The sequence below is a fragment of the Oryctolagus cuniculus genome, chromosome 2 (assembly GCF_964237555.1).
Source record: "Oryctolagus cuniculus chromosome 2, mOryCun1.1, whole genome shotgun sequence".
NCBI classification, from domain to species: domain Eukaryota; kingdom Metazoa; phylum Chordata; class Mammalia; order Lagomorpha; family Leporidae; genus Oryctolagus; species Oryctolagus cuniculus.
The window spans coordinates 153,906,663-153,930,342 of NC_091433.1; the positions used below are offsets into that span (position 1 = coordinate 153,906,663).

General features: G+C 42.7%; 1 protein-coding gene across 7 annotated transcripts in view; it reads left to right on the forward strand.

The window, feature by feature from the left end:
- The window catches only part of FSHR (follicle stimulating hormone receptor), a 162,808-nt gene extending 142,618 nt beyond the window's left edge, over window positions 1-20,190 (forward strand). For 2 of the 7 annotated variants that reach the window (XM_051842928.2, XM_051842929.2), the window contains 2 exons: window positions 12,465-12,650; window positions 17,125-20,189. In XM_051842928.2, the coding sequence (XP_051698888.1) occupies window positions 12,465-12,650; window positions 17,125-18,382 (1,444 nt within the window). In that variant the 3' untranslated portion in view covers window positions 18,383-20,189. Of the gene's footprint in view, window positions 1-12,464; window positions 12,651-17,124 lie in introns of all 7 variants that reach the window. The other 5 variants (XM_051842926.2, XM_051842927.2, XM_051842925.2 and 2 more) reach the window with 5 other exon arrangements.
- Window positions 20,191-23,680: the final 3,490 nt, after the last annotated feature.

The following is a 23,680-nucleotide window of genomic DNA, read 5'->3' on the forward strand; positions in this document are numbered from 1 at the left end:
CTTTTCAGCCAGACCACAATGCCTTAAGGGCTGATTCTGAGGTCAGGGTGCTACTTAAAATGATTATCATTCTAATACATAGACTCTAAGCACCGCCCTCTGCCTTTCCTATATATGGGACAGAGAACAAAAGAAAGTTCTTCCTCACAGAAAATTTATGTTTACAGGAAGGGCTTTTGGGGACATGGGTGTCAGATAGCAATTAACTGCACAACTCCATGTATCAGGTTGATATATGCTATAAAATTCAAAGTAGGACATGGGCTTACAAAGGGAGAGTGCCAGGCATATGGAGCAAGTGGTCAAAAATACAAAGTACTTAGAATTTGTAATGCTTAATGGTCCTTATTCCAAGAGTACCTAAGAAACAAATGGACTCTGACAAAGAATTTTGATGTCTTTGACACCCAGATTAGCTGTCTGTCAATTTCTCTTAGTTAAAAATCCCCAGAGTTTTCAGTATTCCTAAATAGGCACCTCTATCTGGTCATGGCTGAATGTGTCAGTGATTGGGTATGTTTCCATATGTCACCTGTGACAGGTACAATTTTGAATCTGTAGCACTTTAACCTCTGTCTACTCCTGAGAAAGTTCCAGTTTGACAGGATTCCCAACTTGCTCATTATCCAGCTGGGGAAACCAGGGCTAGAGGAAGGAAACAATCTGTTAACGATCACACTACATCTGTATGTGACAGAGCTTGGACCAGAACCTAACTCTTCTGTCTTGCACTCCATGTGTTTCTACCGTTTCATGTTGCCACAGATATGTCTACTTCAACTTCTAAAAGCCATTCAATCAGGCCCTCTGAAACAGGTTGTGAACTAAAATGGAGGGGAAAATAACTTCAGCCTCCCAGCCTAAGGACATAAGGCCGTGACAGGTAAACACAGCATAGAAGAACATCTTTCCTGTGGTTGCGAGAGCAGGTTCCAAGTGAAGGCACTGAACAATGCATCCCAAAAGATTGTTTAACAGAGGATATAGGACTTGATTCCCCCAGCCAGTCCTGCCATCAGTGCAAGCAGGAAGAGGCGTGTTACCATCAGAAGCACTTCCACAGGCACTTCAAGTTACAAGCCTTTTGTTTTATCCCCTTTTACCACGGGAACATCTGGCCAGAATTAAGTGAATAAAATTTACACACAATCCACAGGAATTATGAAGCACCTCCTATGACTTAAAAGGGTAGAGAGTAATAATATATTACACATCTTATCATCTCAATGCATGAGGATATATGTGCAAGGTTCTGGCTGAAAGCCCAGCCTATAATTGCTAGTTTCTTCTGCCTTTAGGGGCAAGTCGATCACTTTAACATCATGCTCCTTTCTGGGGCTTTCAGATTAATCCATAGATGTCCTTCAGACCTCTCTGCCTGCTGACCTGGAATGCCAGCAGAGGAATGGCCTACCCCAGTTCCCACTTCTGCAACCCGATGTGCCAACTCAGCTAACTCCCACCTGAGGGGCTGTGTGTTCATGGGTGGGAAATGGAGTGTGTGCAGACTGCCAGACACAGTAGGTGCTGCTCAAGCTAGGGTAGTGGTGGGCTTCCGGCCAGAGTACCCTCCTCCTCACTGAAAGAAGACCCTGATGTGGCTGGCTGCATTCAGGAGTTTTACTGCAGAGTATTCTCAGGCTGTATGTAAAATGCTTGATGGATGCAGAATCAGCCCGAGAAAGAAGCTGAGCTGTGATGTGTTAGCACCATGGAAGCCGAACACATGGGAAGGAAGCTCTGGAGTTACGATGGGCCTTCTGTGTTGTACTGAATTAGGGCAAGGGGCCAGGCCTCAACAGCAGCAGTCACTGGGAGTAGGTTGTCCCATATCTTGGGTAAATCGCTGAGGCAATTTCCAGAGTGAAACATGGCTCCGGGCCACCTCAGCCGCAAGTGGTCCTCAACTGCCCCGGAGCAGAGGCTCTGAGTCTGATTGGGCCTCAAGCTCACCTGGAGGGCGTTTGTGCAACATCCAATTGTTAGTCCCCACCCTGACAGCTGTTAATTCACGAGGTCAGGGTAGGGCTGTGAGGATTTGCATCTTTACCAACTTCCCATCAGTGGAGCTGACGCTGCACGTACAAGAACACCCTGAGAATCAACTGCCCAGGAACCAGCACTGAGAACTGGGAAGCCTTGCCCAATCTGCAAAACATTCCCTCCGCAAGTTAACTGCGGCGACTCCTCCTCTGCGACAGGCTCAGTCCTTGGTCCCCGGCAGATACATGTAAGGGATTCAGAGGAAGCTGCACGAAGCTCACCCCAGCTGCTAACAGCTCCTTTCCTCAAGGCAAAATTTCTAGTTGAGTGAAGCAAGAATAGGGAGCTGCTGAACACGGAGCGGTGTAAGGGCAGGCCATAGCAGTGCAAAAGCCGCAGCCATGGAGCAATGCAGGGGCATGCAGACAAGCTCCACAGAGTGAGAGGAGCAGCCCAGCATCCTCATTTCGCCCTCACGAGTCTTGACCTTGAGCATCAGCAGCCATCTAAGTTTTCACCTGATAGCCTGAATTCACTCAAGCTTTTTCTTTTTTTTAAGCAACTGAGCAATTTCTGTTTCCTTGGGAAATAGTTTCCTGTGGGGAAAATTTAATGCGTTGCCTTTGCAGGCTGGAGCCAGTACAATCATATTCTGATGGTTTATCAAATTGATTTGGCTATAGCTCAGATTCATTTGATAGTTCAGATTCAAACACTGAGTTATTTGTATAAGAATGATTCGCTGCCATTACCAGTGTACCCACAGTCCTATAGATAGTAAATTGCCTTTTTATCCCGCCTGGGATCATGAAAGAGAGGTCTTCTAGCCATCTGTCAGTGTAGTGTACACCAGAAATGTGCTCTCACTTATGGAAATGATTGACCTGTAATAACATCTTTGCTGGGAAAAATAGAAATTGTTCAAATCAAATTTGTGGCAGTGGCTATAACACACTGTATTAAATGGGGCACGGAATTCTATTTAACTCCTGCCTCTCCTAACTCAGTGTCATATTACTGACTGCTGTCTCCCTAGCTATTCTCTGTCTGAAAATCAAGAATCTAACAATGCTGAAACAATTTAGGATCACTAAATCTCTTCAGTGCCAGCCGTCATCCCAGGGTGCCTCTGTTGGCATTTTTCAAGCTTTAAGTTCTCCAAACCACTCACTGCCAGAACAGAACATGTGTTGAAATGTTAACCAAAGTGGTATTTTAAAAAAGAAAGACCACAGTCATTAGACCAGACCAGCATAAGAGAAGGATTATAAACACCAGCCCACAACTCCTTCCCCCACCTTGTCCAGCCCATCAGTTCCAGGATCAATGGTAGGAATAAAGGAAATATTCTGACACATCCACTGAGGACAGCCAGTCTTACATGGTATATATTTAATTGTGTAAAACAGAGAAAGGTAAAAGCAAAACAGTATGTGCCCCAAAGTATCTGGGAGAGGAATAAACGTTACTACTTCTCAGTACAGTAAGAACTGTGGAAATTTTCACAGAAGGCTATAGTGGCAGAGCAGATGGCTAATAATAAATCCTTGTCACTGCCTGGCACAGTGACTGTTAGCAGGTAAAGTGGCCGGGTGGGAGAGAGAAAGGCTCTATCACCCTAGCCCTGAATTTATGCAGCAGCCATTCATCCCTGTCCTACCTTCACTCTGTTCTCCTTAGGATCCGTTTCACAGGAATTTACTGTGTATCTCCTATATGCTAGTCTCAATATTCTCAAAACTAATCTTACCAGAAAAGATAGATTTCACTAAGTCATTCTCCTTCCACGTACATTCTAAACTCTACTACCTGGCTTGCAAAGTTCCAAGATCTAAACCCAACACATGGCTCCTTTGTTCCCCAAAATATGGCTGCCCAGAATAATACTCTTCAGAACAACCCTCATTGTGCCATGCTTTGTGTTCTGGGCCCTTCTCCCAGCGTGGCTCTAACCAATAGTCATTGTCTTTGTCAACCTTCACAGAAAAACAGAACTGATAGGATACAGCTATGTGGAAAAAAAATATATATATACACACACACACATATATATGCGTGTGTGCATATGTATGCATATATACACACACACATATAGATACATATGCATGTATTAGGGAAATTGGCTACTGTGAATATGGAGACTGGGAGATCTCATGATAGTTCACCTGCGACCAGGAGAACCAAGAAAGCTGGTAGCTTGGCTCAGCGAAGTCCAAAGGCCTCAAAACTAGGGAAACCTCTGCTGTAACTTTCAGTCTGAGATACAAGACTGAGAAACCAGGTTGCCACCGGTGCGAGCCCCTGAGTCCAAAGGCTGTAGTACTTGGAAGGAGAAGAAGGATGTCCCTGCTCCAGGAATGAGAGCAAATTCAACTCTCCTATGCCTTGTTGCTCTACCCAGGCCCTCAGCCAATTGGATGGTGCCAGCCTACAATGGGTGAGGACAGATCTTAATTATTTAGTCCACTGATTCAAATGCTAGTCTCTTCTGGAAACACCCTCACAGATAACCAGAAATAATGCTTTACTAGCTGAGTATCCCTTAACCCAGCCAAATTGACATCTGTTATTAACCATAACAGTCATAATAATCTGTTCCTAGGAAGATATGAATAACCGATCATGACTTTTGTTGTTATTGCCTCCAAGGATATCTGCATTCTAAGAATGGAGAATATTTACTTAAAGGAGTTAAATCAAATATCAAACTTCAAGGCAAGGCCAAATGGAAAGATAGTAGCCAGGAAATAAACTATTTGTGCATGCACACCTGTGTGTGTGTGTGTGTGTGTGTGTGTGGTGTTCATAGAACAGTGAGCAAAATTGGCACATTAGTACAGTAATCTCAGTGCCACTAAGTCTCAAGCCACACCAAACAAGATCTAGTTATCTATATTTCTGCTGATACGGATTTCTAAGGATTTTCCTTAATTTGTGGACAGTGAAGCAATTTTCCATCAATCCAGAATTTAGAAGTCTTGACAGGTTCCCTATTTGGTCACTCTAGAAAATACCCAGTAAAATTTTAAGTAAACAGCTCTATAAAGATTTCCGTGTATTTCCCTATCATCCAAGAACCATTTTTACTGAAGTGTTTGCTTTACTAAACTTTCAGTGAATCTGAATCTCTCTCCTACCAGTTGCTCCCTTCTTCAACATGCCCCACCAAGAGATCTGGATCCCAGGACACTGACAAATGCCCTATCTCACAGCAGTAAAACCACCTCATGCAAATAGGCAGCAGCATACATATGTCATGCTCTGATAAGGAGGAATCTAAAATAACATGCTAACTCCAGAACACTAAGCAGACACAAAGGCAAGGCAGTGTCCCAAGGAGGCTCCCCAGTCAATCTAACATCTATACCTTGGATTGCACTCAAGTCAATCTGCCCAACACAGGATTCTGTTCTTTTCTAAATGCCTGATCATCTCTCTGTAAACTTTGCTCCCTTCCTCAGTAACTTTGATATGATCACACAGCTGTTGATGCCTCTTGCAAAAGCACCATTTTGCTGAACTCACTTTAAATCCAAATTTTCTCTTAGTCTGCCTTGTACTCCACTCCCTTTAGAATAAGCCCTCATGGAAGAATGACTCCAGCCTCTCATTTTTATCATAACGCTGAGCCATACCTGCTAATCACACAATTATCTATGACAAGATTTCATGAGTACGTCCCTGTGCCAGATACAATGCAGAACATAGAAGTGTCTTAATAATCTCTGTTCTGGCCGGCGCCGCGGCTCACTAGGCTAATCCTCCGCCTTGCGGCGCCGGCACACCGGGTTCTAGTCCCAGTCGGGGTGCTGGATTCTGTCCCGGTTGCCCCTCTTCCAGGCCAGCTCTCTGCTGTGGCCAGGGAGTGCAATGGAGGATGGCCCAAGTGCTTGGGCCCTGCACCCCATGGGAGACCAGGAGAAGCACCTGGCTGCTGCCATTGGATCAGCGCGTTGCGCCAGGCACAGCGTGCTGGCCGCGGCGGCCATTGGAGGGTGAACCAACGGCAAAGGAAGACCTTTCTCTCTGTCTCTCTCTCTCACTGTCCACTCTGCCTGTCAAAAAAATAAAAATAAAAATAAATAAATAAAATAATAATCTCTATTCTGAAAGCAACCAAAATCTAGTTTAGGAGGCAAACATGAAAAGTTAAACAACACAAAACCATAGAAGAGAAGACACGAGGTGTAAGATTATTTGTAATTGCTGGAAGTCAAGGGGCACCACATTCAGCTGGGTGATTTACCTGTCCCTTTTCTACCCCTGCTCCAATGCCACTCCCCAGTATAGCTTATATAACAAAGCAAGCATTTTCTGGTGCTTGCTACATGAAAGGCACTACAGTGAACGCTACAGCATTCTACCCACAAGGAGAGATAAAATGCAAACACAAATAGCCAGTACATAAAGCAAAAATAGAAAGCTGTAAGAGATGCAGAAAGTATACAGAATATAATGTTATTGCACTCTTATTGGCTTTCAAAGAAAAAATAACTCTGCATGTGCTAAAAATGATGGAGATGGTGAAGTCACAGAGACCTCAGTGGAGTCTGTTTTGGTTTTTTATTGCTGCATTAAAATTTAGTGGCTTAGAAACAATCATTCCATTTTGCTTGTAATTCTGTATGTCAGAAATCTGGGTGGTTCATCTCTGATTAATGTGTCAGCTCAGGTAGCTGGTATGGAGGATCCACTGCCATGCTGTCCCATTCACTCCCATGGCCTGGTTGAAATGTGTTTGTGTTGGTGTGTTTGTGTTGGTGTGTGTGTGTGTGTGTGTGTTCTCTCCCTCGGTCTACACAGCTTCTCATCCTCTAGTAGTTCCCCATGTGGTATAGACCCTTATCAGTAGGGCAGCTTGGAGATTTCAGAGTTCTTTCACGGGTGCTCAGGACTCTACAAGACCAATGCAGATACTGTCAGTGTTCATAAAGATGGGGTCCAGAATTTGAATAGTAGCACTCCCATCAAACTTCGTTATCCAACACCAACACAGTTCAGCCTGGATTCCAGGGGAGCACAAATAGACCTTTGTTGGCAAGGCAGCCAAAGAATTTGTAGTTTTATTTCACCTACACCAGAATATATGAGATAATAGAATAATAATCTATGGGATATAAGAATTCATTTCTCTTTAGAAATATTAAGTTGACATGATTTTTTAAATGTTCTAAACTCAAGGAGGAAGAAATGATTAAGAAAAAAGTTCATTTTGCTTGCTTTGAACAATATAAAAAAAAGTTCACGACAGATAAGCTGATGGATTTTTAAATGCTTTTGTGTTACTTCTTAGATGGATCCTTAAACTGTTGTAGGCGAAATGGGAAGTTAGGTCTCAGCCTTTGCGCCTTTCTATCTTTGAGCACAAAAGAGGATCCCAAATGTCAGATGAAGTGAGAACTTGGTCACAGGGCAAGTGTAAACAGCAGAACTCGTCTGAGGAGGGACTGACTGCAGAGAGAGCAGAAGGAGCTCCCCTTCAGGGAAGAACATTAGGAAGCTCTGCAACATCAGGAAGTGTAAGCAGAGACCCAGCACAGCTGGAACACCTCGAAACGCACAGTGAAGACTCATTCTGGGGACAAGGGACAGCCACCTGCAAGGACCCCAGATCTGAAGAATTGTAATACAAAGGAGGGAACCAGAAAGTGTGCCTTGGTACACTAGAACTTTCACCTTGTGCAGACAGCTCTGAATGTTGTGAGAAGTAGCTTCCAGATACATGTGGTACATAAAATAAAACCAAGAAGTTTTGTTAAGAGGTTGGATATGGGGTATGAGAAAAAGGAAGGAGTCAGGGATGATTTCAAAGTTTTCTCATGGGCAACCAGAAAAACTGCAGGTGGAACAGTTTTTAGTGAAGAACAGGAGTTCAATTTCTAATATCCAAAACTTGACCTAATAGACAGCTAAGTGAAGATTATAAAAAAGCAATTGAATGTAAGAGTCTGGAGTTCAAGAAAAAGAAGCAATCATAAATAAAAATTTCAGAGTCACCAGTGTATACAGCAAGTTTAAAGTCATAAGACTAGGTGAACTTACTTACAGAAGTAAGATAGAGAAAAGAAATATAGGCAGTGAGCCCAGATTCTAACAGGAAGTCAGAAAGGACAAATGAATAAGAAGGAACTTCCGAAGAGTTAGGAGACAAATACTACTATTAAAAAACCACCAGGAATATATAAAAATTCCAAAGTTTATGAAGTTCAAAAGAGTCATAAAATATATAATGTCAAAAAATGACAAAATTAGAAGTATATAAATCCATAATTACAGCTGGAGATTTTAATGAACTTCTCTCAACAGTGATACATCAAAAAAGGAAAAGAAAGTATGTATATGAAAGACTTCAATAATAGTATGAAAAAATCTGATATAACTGGTATCTAACAAGGAGGAGACTAAGTGTAATATACACAGAGAGATGATAAATGGATGGGTAGGTAGATGGATGGATGGATCATTGATTTATAGATATAGATAGATGTGGGGGTGCTTTTATAAAGAAAATCATTAGTTCTGAAAATGTGAATTTCTGGAGTCACAGAGGAATTTCAACTGCTGCCTGAAACAGAGGAGGGATGAGAAAAGCCTTAACTTTTTCCTACCCTCTAATCACCCACCAGTGTTATGGAATGAACACAACTGTGATCTGATGGAGAAAGTGCTAACTGGGAAACGGAACTTGTGAGGATCATCCCTCCTGCAAATACAGAGCAGGAAACACAGAAGGATGCAAGAAACCAAGCAAATGATACACATGCTGTATCCAATGACTTGTCCGCTATTCTTAGAACAGTAAGAGAAAAGTTGAAGGGTTTTAAGTAAGAAGTCACAATCTTATTGGCATTCTTCTGTGTAATGATTGCAATGAAGAGAGAAACAGATGGTCATGGAATGAACAGTTATGAGACTAGGCATTTGCACAGGCAGGGGAGATGGTAACTTAGACTATCACCATAGAGAAGAAGGAAAGGAAAAAGAAAGCAGTAATTTGAAACAGATTTCAAAGGTAGTCTTGAGGGGCTGGCACCATGGTATATTGGATTAAGCTGCCGTCTGTGATGTTGGCATTCCATATGTGTGCCTATTTGAGTCCCGGCTGCTCCACTTCCAACCCAAATCCCTGCTAATACACCTGGGAAAGCAGTGGAAGATGGATCAAGTGCTTGGGCCCCTGCAAACACATTAGAGATCTAGAAGAAGCTCCTGACTCCTGGCTTGGGCCTGGCTAAGTTCTGGCTGTTGTAGCCATTTGGGGAGTGAACCAGTAGATGGAAGATATCCCTTTCTCTCTCTTTCTCTCACTCTCCCAAACTCCGTCTCCTCCTCTCTCTGTTAACTCTGCCTTTGAAATTGATAAATATTTTATTTCAAAAAAGACAATAAAAAAATGTAGGGGTTTTTTTAAAGATTTATTCATTTGGAAGTCAGAGTTACATAGAGAGAGGAGAGGCAGAGAGAGAGGTCTTCCATCAGAGGGTTCACTCCCCAGATGGCCGCAACGGCCGGAGCTGTGCCAATCCAAAGCCAGGAGCCAGGAGCTTCCTCTGGGTCTCCCACACAGATGCAGGGGCCCAAGGACTTGGGCTATCTTTTACTGTTTTCCCAGGCCACAGCAGTGAGCTGGATTGGAAGTGGAGCAGCCAGGTCTCAAACCGGCACCCATATGGGGTGCCAGTGCTTCAGGCCAGGGCGTTAACCCACTGCACCACAGCACCAGTCCCAGAAAGGTAGGTTTAAGATGACAAGAAATTGGTGTCCAAGTGAGAGAGAGGAAGAAGCCATTGATGGCTCCCAGATTTCTGTTTGAACAAGGGGAAAAGGATGAGTCATTCACTGAGATGGAGAAAACAGAGGATGAATATTTACAAGAAAGATATTTACAAGTCTAATGGACAACAGATTATCTGAGCCTAGGGTTCAGGGACAGATCTGAACTTATATATATCAAAGGCCAACAGCATATTCTCAGTATATGAAATTAGGCAAGTGGGAAAGATGACCCGAAGAGGTTATTTATAATAATTATAATAATTATAATTTATATTATATATAATATTATAAATATTATATTATTTATATAATATTTATATTATATATAATATATATAAATTTGGATTTATATATAATATAGATATGATATCAATATAATATATATTTATATTATATATAAATCATTATAATGTATAATAATTATAAATAACCAAAGAGGTTCTTTATAATCAGAAGGGGCCTAAGTTTGTAAAAGTGCTAAAATGTAAAGGAGAGATAGAAAAAAACCCAAAAATTCAAAAAGAAGTCAAAGGACAGATCAAAATAAATCAAACCGATGCCAAGAAAGAGAGCAGCTCAGAAAGAATGGGTGTTTATCTATGTAACATAACTGAGAAACCGAAGTGGGGTGTGTCTTGCCTTAGCTGTGGAGATGCTTCTAGGGACACCTGCATCCCATATCTGAGTGTCTGAGTTGGAGTCCCAGCTCTGCTCCTGACTCCATTTTCCTGTTAGTGTGAACCCTAGGAGGCAGCAGATGATGACACAAGAAGTTGGGTCCATGGATGAGTTCTGGGCTCCTGGATTAAGCCTAGGCGCACCTGAGGAAACAGTAACCAGTACAGGAAACAGGAAAGGGAAGTGACAGACAGAGCAGCAGTTAGGGGTGTGTTCCATGGTACAAAAGGAAGCCATTATAAATTTTTTTTTATTTTTTTGTTAAATTTAATTCTCATTATTTTATGGATGTGAGTGGGAATGTTCTCCCATTTCCCTAATACATTATTGTCATAAACAGGAAAAAATATTGGCCTTTGTATATATGCTTCCTTCTTCATTGAGACTCTCCAGATCATCTGGACCATCTCAACCTGGTGTGTGCCAGGACTCCTTCCCTGTGCTTCTCTTTTAGGTCTGTACTCATCCCCTGTATCACCCATCATTCTCCTGGCATTAATATCATACCTACTGATGACTCCAAAATTTAGATCTCTAGCCTCAATCTCTTCCCTGAACTCTAGACACACATAATAAACTGTCTACTTGTTATCTCATTATGGATGTCTAACAAGGTCAGGGTTTCCTGACTGGACTCCTGGATCTTTTTCTCCAAACCTGTTCCACCTGATGTCTTTCCCACAATTACCCAGCTTTGGAATCATCCTTGAATTCTTTCTTTCTTTTTTTTTTAAACTTTTATTTAATGAAATAAATTTCCAATACACGGCAAGAAGCCTTGACACTATAAAGTTCACCTGACTGCAAGCACATATGGATTAGCAAGTATATATTCACACCTCCAACTTCATTTCTCTGAAGGCTTACTGACTTGACTTACAGGGAATGCCAATGTTAAAAGATTCTTCTTTCTCAAGAACATTCAGAGATCCCTAAGGGTGTTTAAATGAACTTATGCTGGGGATCATTTGCCACCACCTCCATCATGGCCAAACCCTGTTGCCAACAGGTGCAAACTGGTGCATTTTAAAACTCACTCTTCACCAGCTGGTGCTCATTTGGAGCTTTGCCATGACCAGTGGTGTTGCCAGGAAAGCATCCACATCACTGATGTTGCTGCCAAATAGAATGAGACACGGAGCGCTCCAGAGAAAGCACCCGATTAAACTGCCTATTTGTGTTAGCTCCCATTAGACCTCTTCTGGTTCTACAGGCAGAGCCTGTCCTACAAGTCTATAAGGGGCAAGAACAGCCCCTGCCTGCATACCAACCCCTATCTATCGATCAATCGATTGATCGATTGTTTGATGATCTGTTTCTCTGAGCTGTCTGCTGACCAGGAAGGTCTTGAACTCCCTTACTTTTCACAACACTCTGAGGTAGATATGACTTTATGTTTCATTGAACAGCCAGCAAAGCGACATAGCATGACCAAGGACACAGATCTAATATGCGGCAGGGTAGGCTACATCTGCCAGAAAGCCTGCCACAGACATCAACTGCCTTTCTGCATGCCATGTGAACTTCATGCTGGGGCTGCCTCTACTGCCTCCCAGGCTCCACTTCCTCTTATGATGTGCAACCCTCCCACTCTTTTCTGAAACTTGGCCACAGATTCCACCCAGAACATCGGAAATATTGTTATGGCTACTTTTGTGGTAGGTACAGATGGTCTCAACCTTTTGGTCCTGTGCAAATTCGGGAGCACAAATAGACTATAGATAAGGAGGTGGCAAAATCTACACACCAACACAGTGAAGAACAAAATCAGTCAGGATGCACACCTAGCCAGGCTGGCCCATTACCTAACTCCTCCTACAAGGAAAACCGGGTCCAGGGCTCCCACAGAAACCAAACGCCCTATGAGCTGAATATTGATGCAACTGAATGAGGTATGTTGGGTAAATTGGAGTCTTCTACCTCACCCACATAAGAATATCATTACAATGTCTGCTATTTTGCCTACTACTGAGAGTAGAAAATTTTAGGCCTATAGTAATCACACTGTTTACCTTTTCTCCTCATAGAGATGTTTCAAGAACAAAGATCCACTCCCTGCCTAGTGGTGGCTTAGAAAATCTTAAGAAGCTGAGGGCCAGGTCAACATACAATTTAAAAAAGCTTCCTAATCTGGAAAAGTTCATCGCCCTCACAGAGGCCAGTCTCACCTACCCAAGCCATTGCTGTGCCTTTGCAAACTGGAGACGGAAAACGTGAGTCTTCCTGGGGTCATCCCTTGAGTTTTCCTATGGCACCTCCCCAGTGTAGTCTACAACCTCTACCTATGTGACGTGCAGAGAACCCAACAGCAGAGATCTCCCTGGCTGAAGCCCATAGGTATATTCTAGATGGAAGACTCAGATTTGTGGAAGGTAAGCAATGGTTGGACTTTGGAAAATAAGCTCACAGGAGAGGGATATCCACGTGCTGAAATATCAACCAAAAATTTAGTGAGAAAACATGAAAAACACCAAGCATAGTGGCTGACTCATACCTGGTGCTTAGGACTTGTTTCCTTTTGTGCCCATATGGATTTATTCTTCAAGTCCCCAAATCTGCACCCCATAAAAGCCTCAGTCTCTTACCCTCAAAGCCAACCTTGGCGAGGAAGCATCAATACCACAGCAGACACTGAGGTATACATTACCAACACTCGGCAGCTACTCTAGACCGCCCTAATCCACTTTTAGGGACCTCAGAGGGAGGATGAATATTGAGGCCTCTCTTCACTTCGGCTTCCAAGGAAGGCCAATTTGAGCAGGCACAGATTTAAAGAGGATATTCTAAGGAGGGCCAAGCCCCAGTGGGTAACTGGCCAAAAGGTTGAGTTAATCATAGAATCTGGACAGAGTGGACAGGGAGTGGCCTTGGAGACTGCACTTGGACTAGACATTAAAGGATCCATTGGAGGTAGGAACTTACCATCAGGCATTCTCAAAACTCTCACTTTCCCTTAGACTTACAGATAACAACCTACCCCATATTGTTGCCCTCAAGTAGATGGTTTTCCATTACTCTTGCACAGTAACCTAGTCCAAACACAGCTTCCCTGTGACATTATGTCACTGCTAAACATAGTCTCTTCTATTATTCAATTTCTAACATATGAGGGGGGTATTCAAAATGTTAATGGAAAATATGTATCATGAAAAAGCAGTGCATGGATTTGAAGCGCATTTTTGCTCAATAGTAAACTTTTAAATTCCACTTTTCCATAAACTTTTTGGAGAATCCTTGTACACTGACCTGTCCATGTGAACATACCCTTTGCTCAAAAGCAAAACAAAACAAAGCCAGCACTGAAATAGTATGCATTCTCAAATGTTTTAGAAGACCTTGGAGTCTACACTCACCCATTTGAAGGATTTTCAGTAAAAGAACCGCTCTTCAGAATTAGCTTGCATTGATGGGAAAATATCTAGAATCAGGCCCTCCTCATAGATTAGCTCAAGGGCTAGAGAATTTCCTTCCTGACAACTAGAATTCTTAAGAGCCTGGGTTGAGGCAGAAGCCTTGTCTCTTTCATATTCCAGACAAGAATAAGTCTGGCCAGGGTGAGAAAAATACCAATTCACCACCAACTCCCTGGAATTGAATATCCCTCAGAAGAAATTGTGAAGGAGTTACGATCACAGCAAGAGTAGCCTATGGCATGCTGCTTGGCCCAGTTGCAGCACGTTACAGGAATGTGTTATCTCACCATGTTACGGAGACTCCTGTGGTTTTACCACCTCCTGGTGGTGTGGCATTTCCAGACTGACATCTCCAGGTTAGATTACATTGTCCCAAGACATGAAGCCTTTTCTGATCCCTCCAGACCTCCCAGCTCTCACTGCTCTGGGTTCCTCTTGTAACTGACCATCAGGGCACACTGGGGTGCAGCAAGGAGAATGCTCATGCCCCTTCCAGGACAGGTCAAACAGGGGTAACAAAAGTCAAACTGTTGGATTTTTACACGTAACAAATTCTACAGATGAACACAATGCAAAATAATTCTGCTCGGAAGAAAATCTCAGGCTTTATTCCTAACACAGTGTCCCTTCCCTGTTCATTACAGATGGGGTGGTTTGGCAATGGAACTTGAGTTAAAAATCATATAGTGACATTGTTCTCCCAATCCACATTTGAAAATAACACCAAAAATGTAAATATTGGGCCCTTGTGACTATGAGGTTTTAGCCAATGGCTCTCCTAAACTCTTGGCGAAGGGCCATATCAACCATACACTTCATTGTCATTGAGCCAGATATTGCTTTGTCACCATTCTGCACTCACCTTTTTTATGCTTATTTTTATGCTTATTTTTCTGGCATTTAGGCCATTTCTTCACAACTATATTAAATTCACGCACTAGGGCATATAATGTAAGAACCCACACAAGAACTGGGCTCCAATAAGAACTCAGTAATGTACCCATCATCATCTTCATATTACTGACATTTTCTGCCTACTCACTGCCAGGCACAGTAAAACTTTGCACCTTTATCTCTTTTTACAATGCTAATATCATTATCTTTATTAATATTATGCCCTTCTCACAGAAGTAGAAACCATGACTCAGTGTGAGAAACTGAATAACTTGACCAACACTAACCAAACACAAACACAAACCCTCCATTCTGCCTCTCTCCAAAGCTTAGACTCTGGGATCCTCTACCTTGCTTCCCACTAAGCACCTGTTTATGGTTTATGGATTAACCGGGGTCCAAGAGTACCATTTTTAAAACTGACTCAAAATGGAATTTCCAACTCTTTATGACATTTAGGGTGTGCCAGGGTACTGCAGGGGTGAGTCTTCATTTCCCTCAGTTTCTACTCTTGTTTCTTATATCAGAAACATACACAGTGGATCTTCTTCCCATCCAGTATCAATGGGTCACTTCTTTTCAGGAACAAGAAACATCAATACTCAGACTATGTCCCTAGATGATTAAGTCAGATCTCATTCCAATGAACCAAACCACAATCAGAAAGTAGCAGTTTTCTTTCTTTTTGTTCCTAGAATCAAGCTGCAGTTAATTTCATAATAGGATTTAGGCACTGGGCATGAGATTCAGGACCACAGAATGGCTCTTGTCCCTTCTGTGACAATCTTCAGGGTAGCCTCACTTTTATTGCAAGATCACCACTAAACCAAAGTATTTCTGGAGTCCATTCAATGCCAAATACAAGTGCATTAACCATTTAGCTTCCTTAGAGCAACCCTTGCCTGATTTGAGAAGCCCATCACAAAGGGTTAGTGTTTTCATTTCAGCCTCTAAAACAAAAGATGATACATTCTTCATGAAAAATAAATAGATAAATGATGCCTTGACCCAAGAGAAAATGACTTCTTGGCAATGCAATGCACTTCTGAGGTGAGAGAAGGGAGGAGAGAGCTCTACCTCACAGCCCTTCTCATCAAAAGTCAGTAGTGAAAGTTCAGTTGATAGATTTTAGACATGTAGTGAGCATTCATCCTTTAGTACCAAATAGAACCTCTCCCTCCTCCATGTCCTCAGTCATCTCTCTCCTTGTGAGAGTTTTTCAGGGTTTTAATACTCACTTCCCCACTGATACTTGAGATTATGCTAAGGTTTGAGAAAAATAAAGTCACTAAGCATTGCTGTGAACTTGCCCCTTAGGGAGGGACAGAGACGTAGGGATGTGTGTGACTTGCTTCAATCCAAAAGAGTCCCGCTGTAAAACATTTCCATTTTTAAGCCTTTGCTTCAAATCAGAAGTACTTACCCTCTGCATCTCTACATGCAGAGTATGTAGAATATTCCGGGGTAGAATATTAATGGGTATATTCATGGGCTGAATACTTATCATCTGGATTTCACTCAAATCCATCTGCAAGTACCTCCATCCAGTTGACAGGTCTCTTGTATATTTCAGTTTAAAGAGAAAACAAAGACAGGAAAGTAAGCCCAGGAAGAGCTAAACTCCCCAGGGGATGAGCTACAGTCTTGGAATAAATTAGGCTCCTATGTAACCTGCATTTGTTCTGTTGGTCACCCACTAGGGAACTGTTAAATTTGAGAGAACAAGACTCACCTTTAGGACAAACACATGCCTGGGGTCTACTGTGGCCTCTGGGGAGTGAGACAATACAGAACAAGACCCTGGTAACATTTCAGGAAAATCAGCTGGCATCTTAGTTGCCTAAGTACCAAAGAGCCAAGGGATGGGTCTGGCTGGGAACTGATTATAGACTCTGACCCTTTAATTTCTGTAAATAAAGATGTAAACCAACCCTCATTGGAGTCAGAGAATTGTTTGGATCTTCCAGTGACTGGAGCATACAGTACAGGAATAGGGCTGTGTACTATTCAGGCATATTAAGAGACAGCTAAATGGAGACAGGGAGGAGGGTGGAGACAAAGGGTGATACCAGGTCTGTAAATTATTTGCACTTAACAGCAAGGCTTAGCTAGTCCCAGGCGCCTTCCTTCCCACATTCAGGTTGTGGCCAGATGGTTTCCCCAGTGGGCCCTCAAACTCTAGGAATACATATACAAGTTGTTCTGCTCATTTACAGTAAGCAGCATTAACCATTGGGCTCAGCTTCAAGGGCAGACAAGATGTAAGAAAAAGATAAATAAAATCTCGGGAAAAAACACCATCATTTTCAGATGAAAAAACAGTTACGCTCTTGCTATTCTGGGTCCAGATGTTGATTCTCTTCCTTTTGTATTTTTCTAGCTCTGAACTGCATCCAATTTGCAACAAATCTATTTTAGGGCAAGAAGTTGAGGACATAACTCAGGCTAGGGGTCAGAGAATCTCTTTGGCAGAAGATGATGAGTCCAGTTATGGCAGAGGATTTGACATGATGTATGGTGAATTTGACTATGACTTATGCAATGAAATGGTTGATGTGACCTGCTCCCCTAAGCCAGATGCGTTCAACCCATGTGAAGATATCATGGGGTACAACACCCTCAGAGTCTTGATATGGTTTATTAGCATTTTAGCCATCACTGGGAATATCGTAGTGCTGATGATCCTGCTTACCAGCCAGTACAAACTCACTGTCCCCCGGTTCCTTATGTGTAACCTGGCCTTTGCTGATCTCTGCATTGGAATTTACCTGTTGCTCATAGCGTCCGTTGATATTCACACCAAAAGCCAATACCACAACTATGCCATTGACTGGCAAACTGGAGTTGGCTGTGATATTGCTGGCTTCCTCACTGTCTTTGCCAGTGAACTCTCAGTCTACACTCTGACGGCCATCACCCTGGAAAGGTGGCATACCATCACCCATGCCATGCAGCTGAACTGCAAGGTGCAGCTCCGCCACGCTGCCAGCATCATGGTGATGGGCTGGATCTTCTCTTTTGCTGCTGCCCTCTTTCCCATCTTCGGCATCAGTAGCTACATGAAGGTGAGCATCTGCCTGCCCATGGATATTGACAGCCCTCTGTCACAGCTCTATGTCATGTTCCTCCTTGTGCTCAATGTTCTGGCTTTTGTGGTCATCTGTGGCTGCTATACTCACATCTACCTCACAGTGAGGAACCCTAACATCATGTCCTCCTCCAGTGACACCAAAATCGCCAAGCGCATGGCCACACTCATCTTCACTGACTTCCTCTGCATGGCACCAATCTCTTTCTTTGCCATTTCAGCATCGCTCAAGGTGCCCCTCATCACCGTGTCCAAGGCAAAGATCCTCCTGGTCCTGTTCTACCCCATCAATTCCTGTGCCAACCCCTTCCTCTATGCCATCTTCACCAAGACTTTTCGAAGGGATTTCTTCATTCTGCTGAGCAAGTTTGGCTGCTATGAAACACAAGCCCAAATTTATAGGACAGAATTCTCATCCACTGTCCACAACTCCCAGCCAAGGAATGGCCACTGCTCTCCAGCTCCGAGAGTCACCAATAGCTCTAGTTACATACTTGTACCTCTAAGCCATTTAGCCAAGAACTCAAACACAATGGGAAAATGTTCCTGAGTGATAATTAAGTATTGCCTTTGAAGAATATACTGCAAGATACCTGACAGAGAGCTTCCACATCTTTCATTTAATTTAATCTTCCCGGCATACCAGTAAGGTGAATTGGTCAGAGTTGTTCATTTAATGTGACACATGAGAATTATTAACAGTAATAATTAAAATAATACAACACTAAATCACATTTGTTTTAAAGTGTTTTTGTTTAGATTACCTTGAAGAATCCCTCTAAAAGTTCTTTTAAATAGGAGGCAAAAATTATTCCTAGAGTTTTGCAAATGAAAAAAACTAAGAATCAAAAAACTAAGTAACTGGTTCCAAATCACTTGGCTCCTAAGAGGCAGTGCAAGGATAAGGTTTCCTGACTTCCAGATAACTTTCAGGAGAAGCACCACAGTATTCACACATTCATTCATTCAACAAGTTTTTCTTGAGCACCCATGAGATGGACTTGTACTGTATCAATCTGGATAGGCCAAACTACATTTCCCAGAATTCCTTTTCTCATCTTTCCAATTAGTGTGTGCCACAAGGAAGATTCTTGGGAAAATAGGAGAGACTGAGGGAAGTCGCTGCCATTTTATAGCTCAACACACTTTGTTGCCCTCGCGATTGAACTGCTTGCTTCAAAGCCGCAGCTGGCAGTGTTCGCATTTGGGCTACTTCTTGCTACTCTCACAGGATACTTCCTTCAGCACAGCCAGAGGGAATAAGGAACAGAGCTCAGAATGTCCTCATTAGGCTGTAGCTTGCTGCTTCCAGCATGTATGTGATCTTCCCTTTATGACCCCTGCCTTGAGGGTGTCAAGCTCCAGCAGCAGCTGCGGAGACAACATCCTTACAGAGTTGGTTTAAACAATCCCTCTAATTGCATAGCCAATTCCCTGTAGCAAATATTTACCATCTACACACACACACACACACACACACATTTATGATTGGTTCTGCTTCCCTGGTTGAACCCTAACGAGGAGAAAATACCCCTAATGTATGACACACATACAGATTACAGCATTAAGAACACTGAAGGTTTGGAATCAGACAGAGCTGAGATTTTTATTCAGATTCCAGGATAAGCCACAACTCAAGTTTAGCACAAGGCTCAGCTTCTTCCTCTTTGCACTAAAGTTTGTTATATACCTAACTTTTGGGCATTTTGTATCAGTAGATAGTGAAATGATTGTAAGGTACCACACACTGTAGCCAGCTTGTTAAATGTTAGTTTATTTCTCTCCTCCAAGATCAAGTGCCTGGACTAGTGCCCAGCTCTCCTGATCCTCAGTCTAGATTTCATTCCATACAACACTTCACTCCTGATAAATAAGCACACTACCCACATCCATTTTCATAAACGACGCCATCTGGATAATTGGATCAAAATCTCAACCATAAATTTCATCAAGCACTGTGCCTTGGCCAGTCCACGGAACTCTGCATCTTCTCTCAAAGTATCCTCTTTCAACACTGAAGCCAATCCTCCTCCTCTTACTCTTTAGAAAACAACTCCAAAATGTGATCCCAAAGGTATGAACAAGGAAGTCCTCATCTCTGCTACATCTCAACATTTTGCAAGCATCAAGGGAAAAATAAAATAATATACAATAGTTTTCCTTGCAAATGGTACTGAATTTTTCTATCTAGTACTGCAGCCACCAGCCACATATGGCTGCTGAGCATTTGAAATGAGGCTAGCTTGAACTCAGATTCATACTACATATATACATACTAGATTTCAAGCACTTGTACAAAGGGGAAAGAAGAATAAACAATTGCTCAATAATTTTTATATTGATTACAGGTAAGAACACCATGTACAATTTTGGATATATTGAGATAAATGGAAGACATTTAAAATTTTGTTTCCCCTATTTCTTCTTACATTTTTTAATATGACTATCAGAAAATTTTAAATTATCCATGTGGCTTGCATTTGTGGTGTGCATTGCTTTTCTCTTGGAGAGCACTGATCTACAGCTCTGTGGAACAAAGACCTTACATTTCACGTTTTCCTCCACAACCCCCACATATCAGTTTGCTGCACTGCTGAGCTGTCCCAGCTCCATCTGCCGTCATTCTTGTTTGTGGCCAGGGGTAATTTTCTGAATTTGGACCCAAAAGTAAGTAGCAACTAAATTATAAATAAGATAGAGCAGTAATTATTTCCCAACAGAGCTGTTAGTGACACACTGGTTTAAGAGATTGTGGCTCCAAGAGCCATATATGTCCAGAGATGAATGCATCCCTAGGGAAGCTCAGAAGGCACTCCCCCTTCCATCAACCTGTCACTGCAACACTTCCTTGTAAGACATGAGACTTATCCTAAATAAGCAAACATATTTATGAGTAGCTAAATTCAGTTTGTCTAAACCCTTTAGACAAGTCTCAACTAAAATGGCCCCTTCCTATATTTCCTTTATTGGAATAGAACCTTTGGAATCCAATCAATCCCTCTTCCCCCACCTCTAAAGCTGGGCCTCAAGTGGTGGCCTAATGGAAACACACATACAAACATACACACACACACATACACAGGAAAATAAGCTTAAAGCACAAAATAATACAAATTTGGCTTTTATTTCAAGTCTCTAATGTCATCAACAGGACTAATAGCTTCTAGAGACTTCCTAAAGTGCCCATACCTCCAGGGCTGATATGTAAAACATTAACAAGTGGTATAGTTCAAATACTGACTGGCTGGGAACATTCCATTTGGCTGACCAAGTGCCAACTCGGTAAATGCCAGCCCACATGTTTCGCTCCTATACCTGACTTCAGCCCAGGCCTTCTCCTTGGTATTTCCCTCATGTTTTCACCCATCACAAATCCCCTCAGTTCCATCCCAGTCAGCCTCTCATATTGCCTTCCTCCCTTCTTCCTTCTATCCAGATACTCCTTCCTAAATTCCAAGAAGCAGGGGCCAGTATTGTTGTGCAGTGGATTAAGCCTTCACTTACAAAGCCATCATCCCATACTGCAGTGGTTTTTAAAGCCTTGGCTGCTCCACTTCCAATCCAGCTCCCTGCTAATGCACCTGGAACTGCAAAAAATGATGACCCAAGTACTTGGGCCCCTGACACCCATATGGGAAATCCAGATGGAATTCTGGGTTCCTGGACATTTGGGGAGTGAAACAGCTAGATAGATTTCTCTCTCTCTCTTTCTCCTTCTCTCTCTCTCTTTCCCTTTAAAACAAATAAATACATCTTTAAAAAAAGATCTCAAGAAGCATACGGACAAGGTAGGATCCTCCTCTTACAAGAGAGATCAGAGACTGAACGGGTAAATCCAGAAACTTTGAGTGGGTGCAGTGAAGAGATGACCTGGGCACACAGAGTGAGGAACTATTTTTATCTTGCCACATACAGAAGCAGTAATTGGGGGACAGCAGACAGCACTGGTGAGTGCTGTTTCACTACAGAACTCCTTGTATTGAAATGGGGAACACTTTTTATCCTTGTCTCTGGAAGGGATAAGTGGAAAGGGGAGAAAGGCAAAGAAAATAGCCCTCTGCACTTGCATCACCGAGATACTACTGCTCTCAGAACAAAGGCACCACCACCTCACTCCGGCCAGCATCACATGGCACTCATCAGAAAACTAGGGGAAGGTTGTTGAAACCAACAGCCACAGGCCTTGGGTTCATTTGGTTTTACTTGATTAGAAAAGTTTATTAAGAAAGAAGTTGGAAGAACTTTCAGCTTCTGAATTGTAAGGGGCATTGTTTAAAATATAATTCTGTTTGTTTAAAATATAATTTAGTCCACTAAACAGATCAAATAAAAGTCAACACAAAGTAAAGCCTGACCATGAAGTTGTGCTCGCTGGTTCTCATCAAAATACTTTCAGCTAGCCGGCGCCGCTGCTCACTAGGCTAATCCTCCGCCTGCGGCGCCAGCACACCGGGTTCTAGTCCCGGTTGGGGCACCGGATTCTGTCCCGGTTGTCCCTCTTCCAGGCCAGCTCTCTGCTGTGGCCAGGGAGTGCAGTGGAGGATGGACCAAGTCCTTGGGCCCTGCACCCCATGGGAGACCAGGAGAAGCACCTGGTTCCTGCCATCGGATCAGCGCGGTGTGCCGGCTGCAGCGCGCCGGCGGGGCGGCCATTGGAGGGTGAACCAACGGCAAAAGGAAGACCTTTCTCTCTTTCTCTCTCTCTCACTGTCCACTCTGCCTGTCAAAAAAAAAAAAAAATACTTTCAGCTACGATAAGCAGAAAGGCGAACTACAAATAGATTAAATAACAAGGCCAGTTACATAAGATGCCCCAGGCTTGGAATGGAAGCTCAGTGATCCCAAGGACCCAGGACCTTTCCATTCGTTTTCCCTGCAACCCTTGCAATGCTCTGCCACATCTTTCCTCTTGGTAGTGAGGATGCTATAGAAATGCCAGATGCCATATGCAGTCAAAATCAAATCCAAAAATAAAGAGGTCTCTCAAGAACCAAGAATGGGCTGCCCCTGGGGAGAAGTATCTAAGTTACACATTTTTGCTTAAATTATTCCTTAAATAGGAAATGCTGGCCTGTGGCTTAAAAATGACGCCTCAGAAGGCACAAAAGGATTTGTGTCATTTTTATTTAAAGCAATACTATATCAATATCAAATCATTAAAAACAATATCTTTATCTGAAAAAAAAAAAAAAAGAGAAGCCTTTCATTCTGTGACTCACAATTTCCAAAGGGAAGAACCCCCCGCCCCCAAGTCCCTAGGAAAGTTTCTTTCCCACCCATGATCCACATTGCTGACAATACGCGTCTCTGTCACATTCAGCTTCCATAGCGGAAGGCGGGCTCTTCTAGCTAGAAAGGTGGAAATGTAAACTGGACTTGGGAAAACGGCTGACTAAGCAACCACATCCTGTAACCTAAGTCAGCCCACATCTTCCACTGTGTGGTGAAGCCAATGAGGCTCACAACCAGGATGTACATGGCATCTTCCCTCTTCATATTCTACATTCTCCACCTTCTCTTCCCTCTCCCTCCACCTATAACCTGCACTCCAACTCCTCCTCTCCAAGTTAGTCTATTCCCTCCCCTCCTGGAATAAACCCTAGACACTACTTAGATCTGAATGCCACCACAAGAGTCAGACATTTTCCAAGAAATCCTCCATTTGAGGCAAGGTGCAGAAAATGAAAAGAAGAAAAGAAATGGACAAAAGAAGTAATAGCTAAAAAAAAATGGATTAGGGAGGGAAGAGGGAAAACATGAAGAGGAAAGTGTGGGGAGCAACTCGGACTAGACTAAGTTACTGGAATTAAGACTTATTCTATGCATCTGCTCTCCCACAATATGGCAC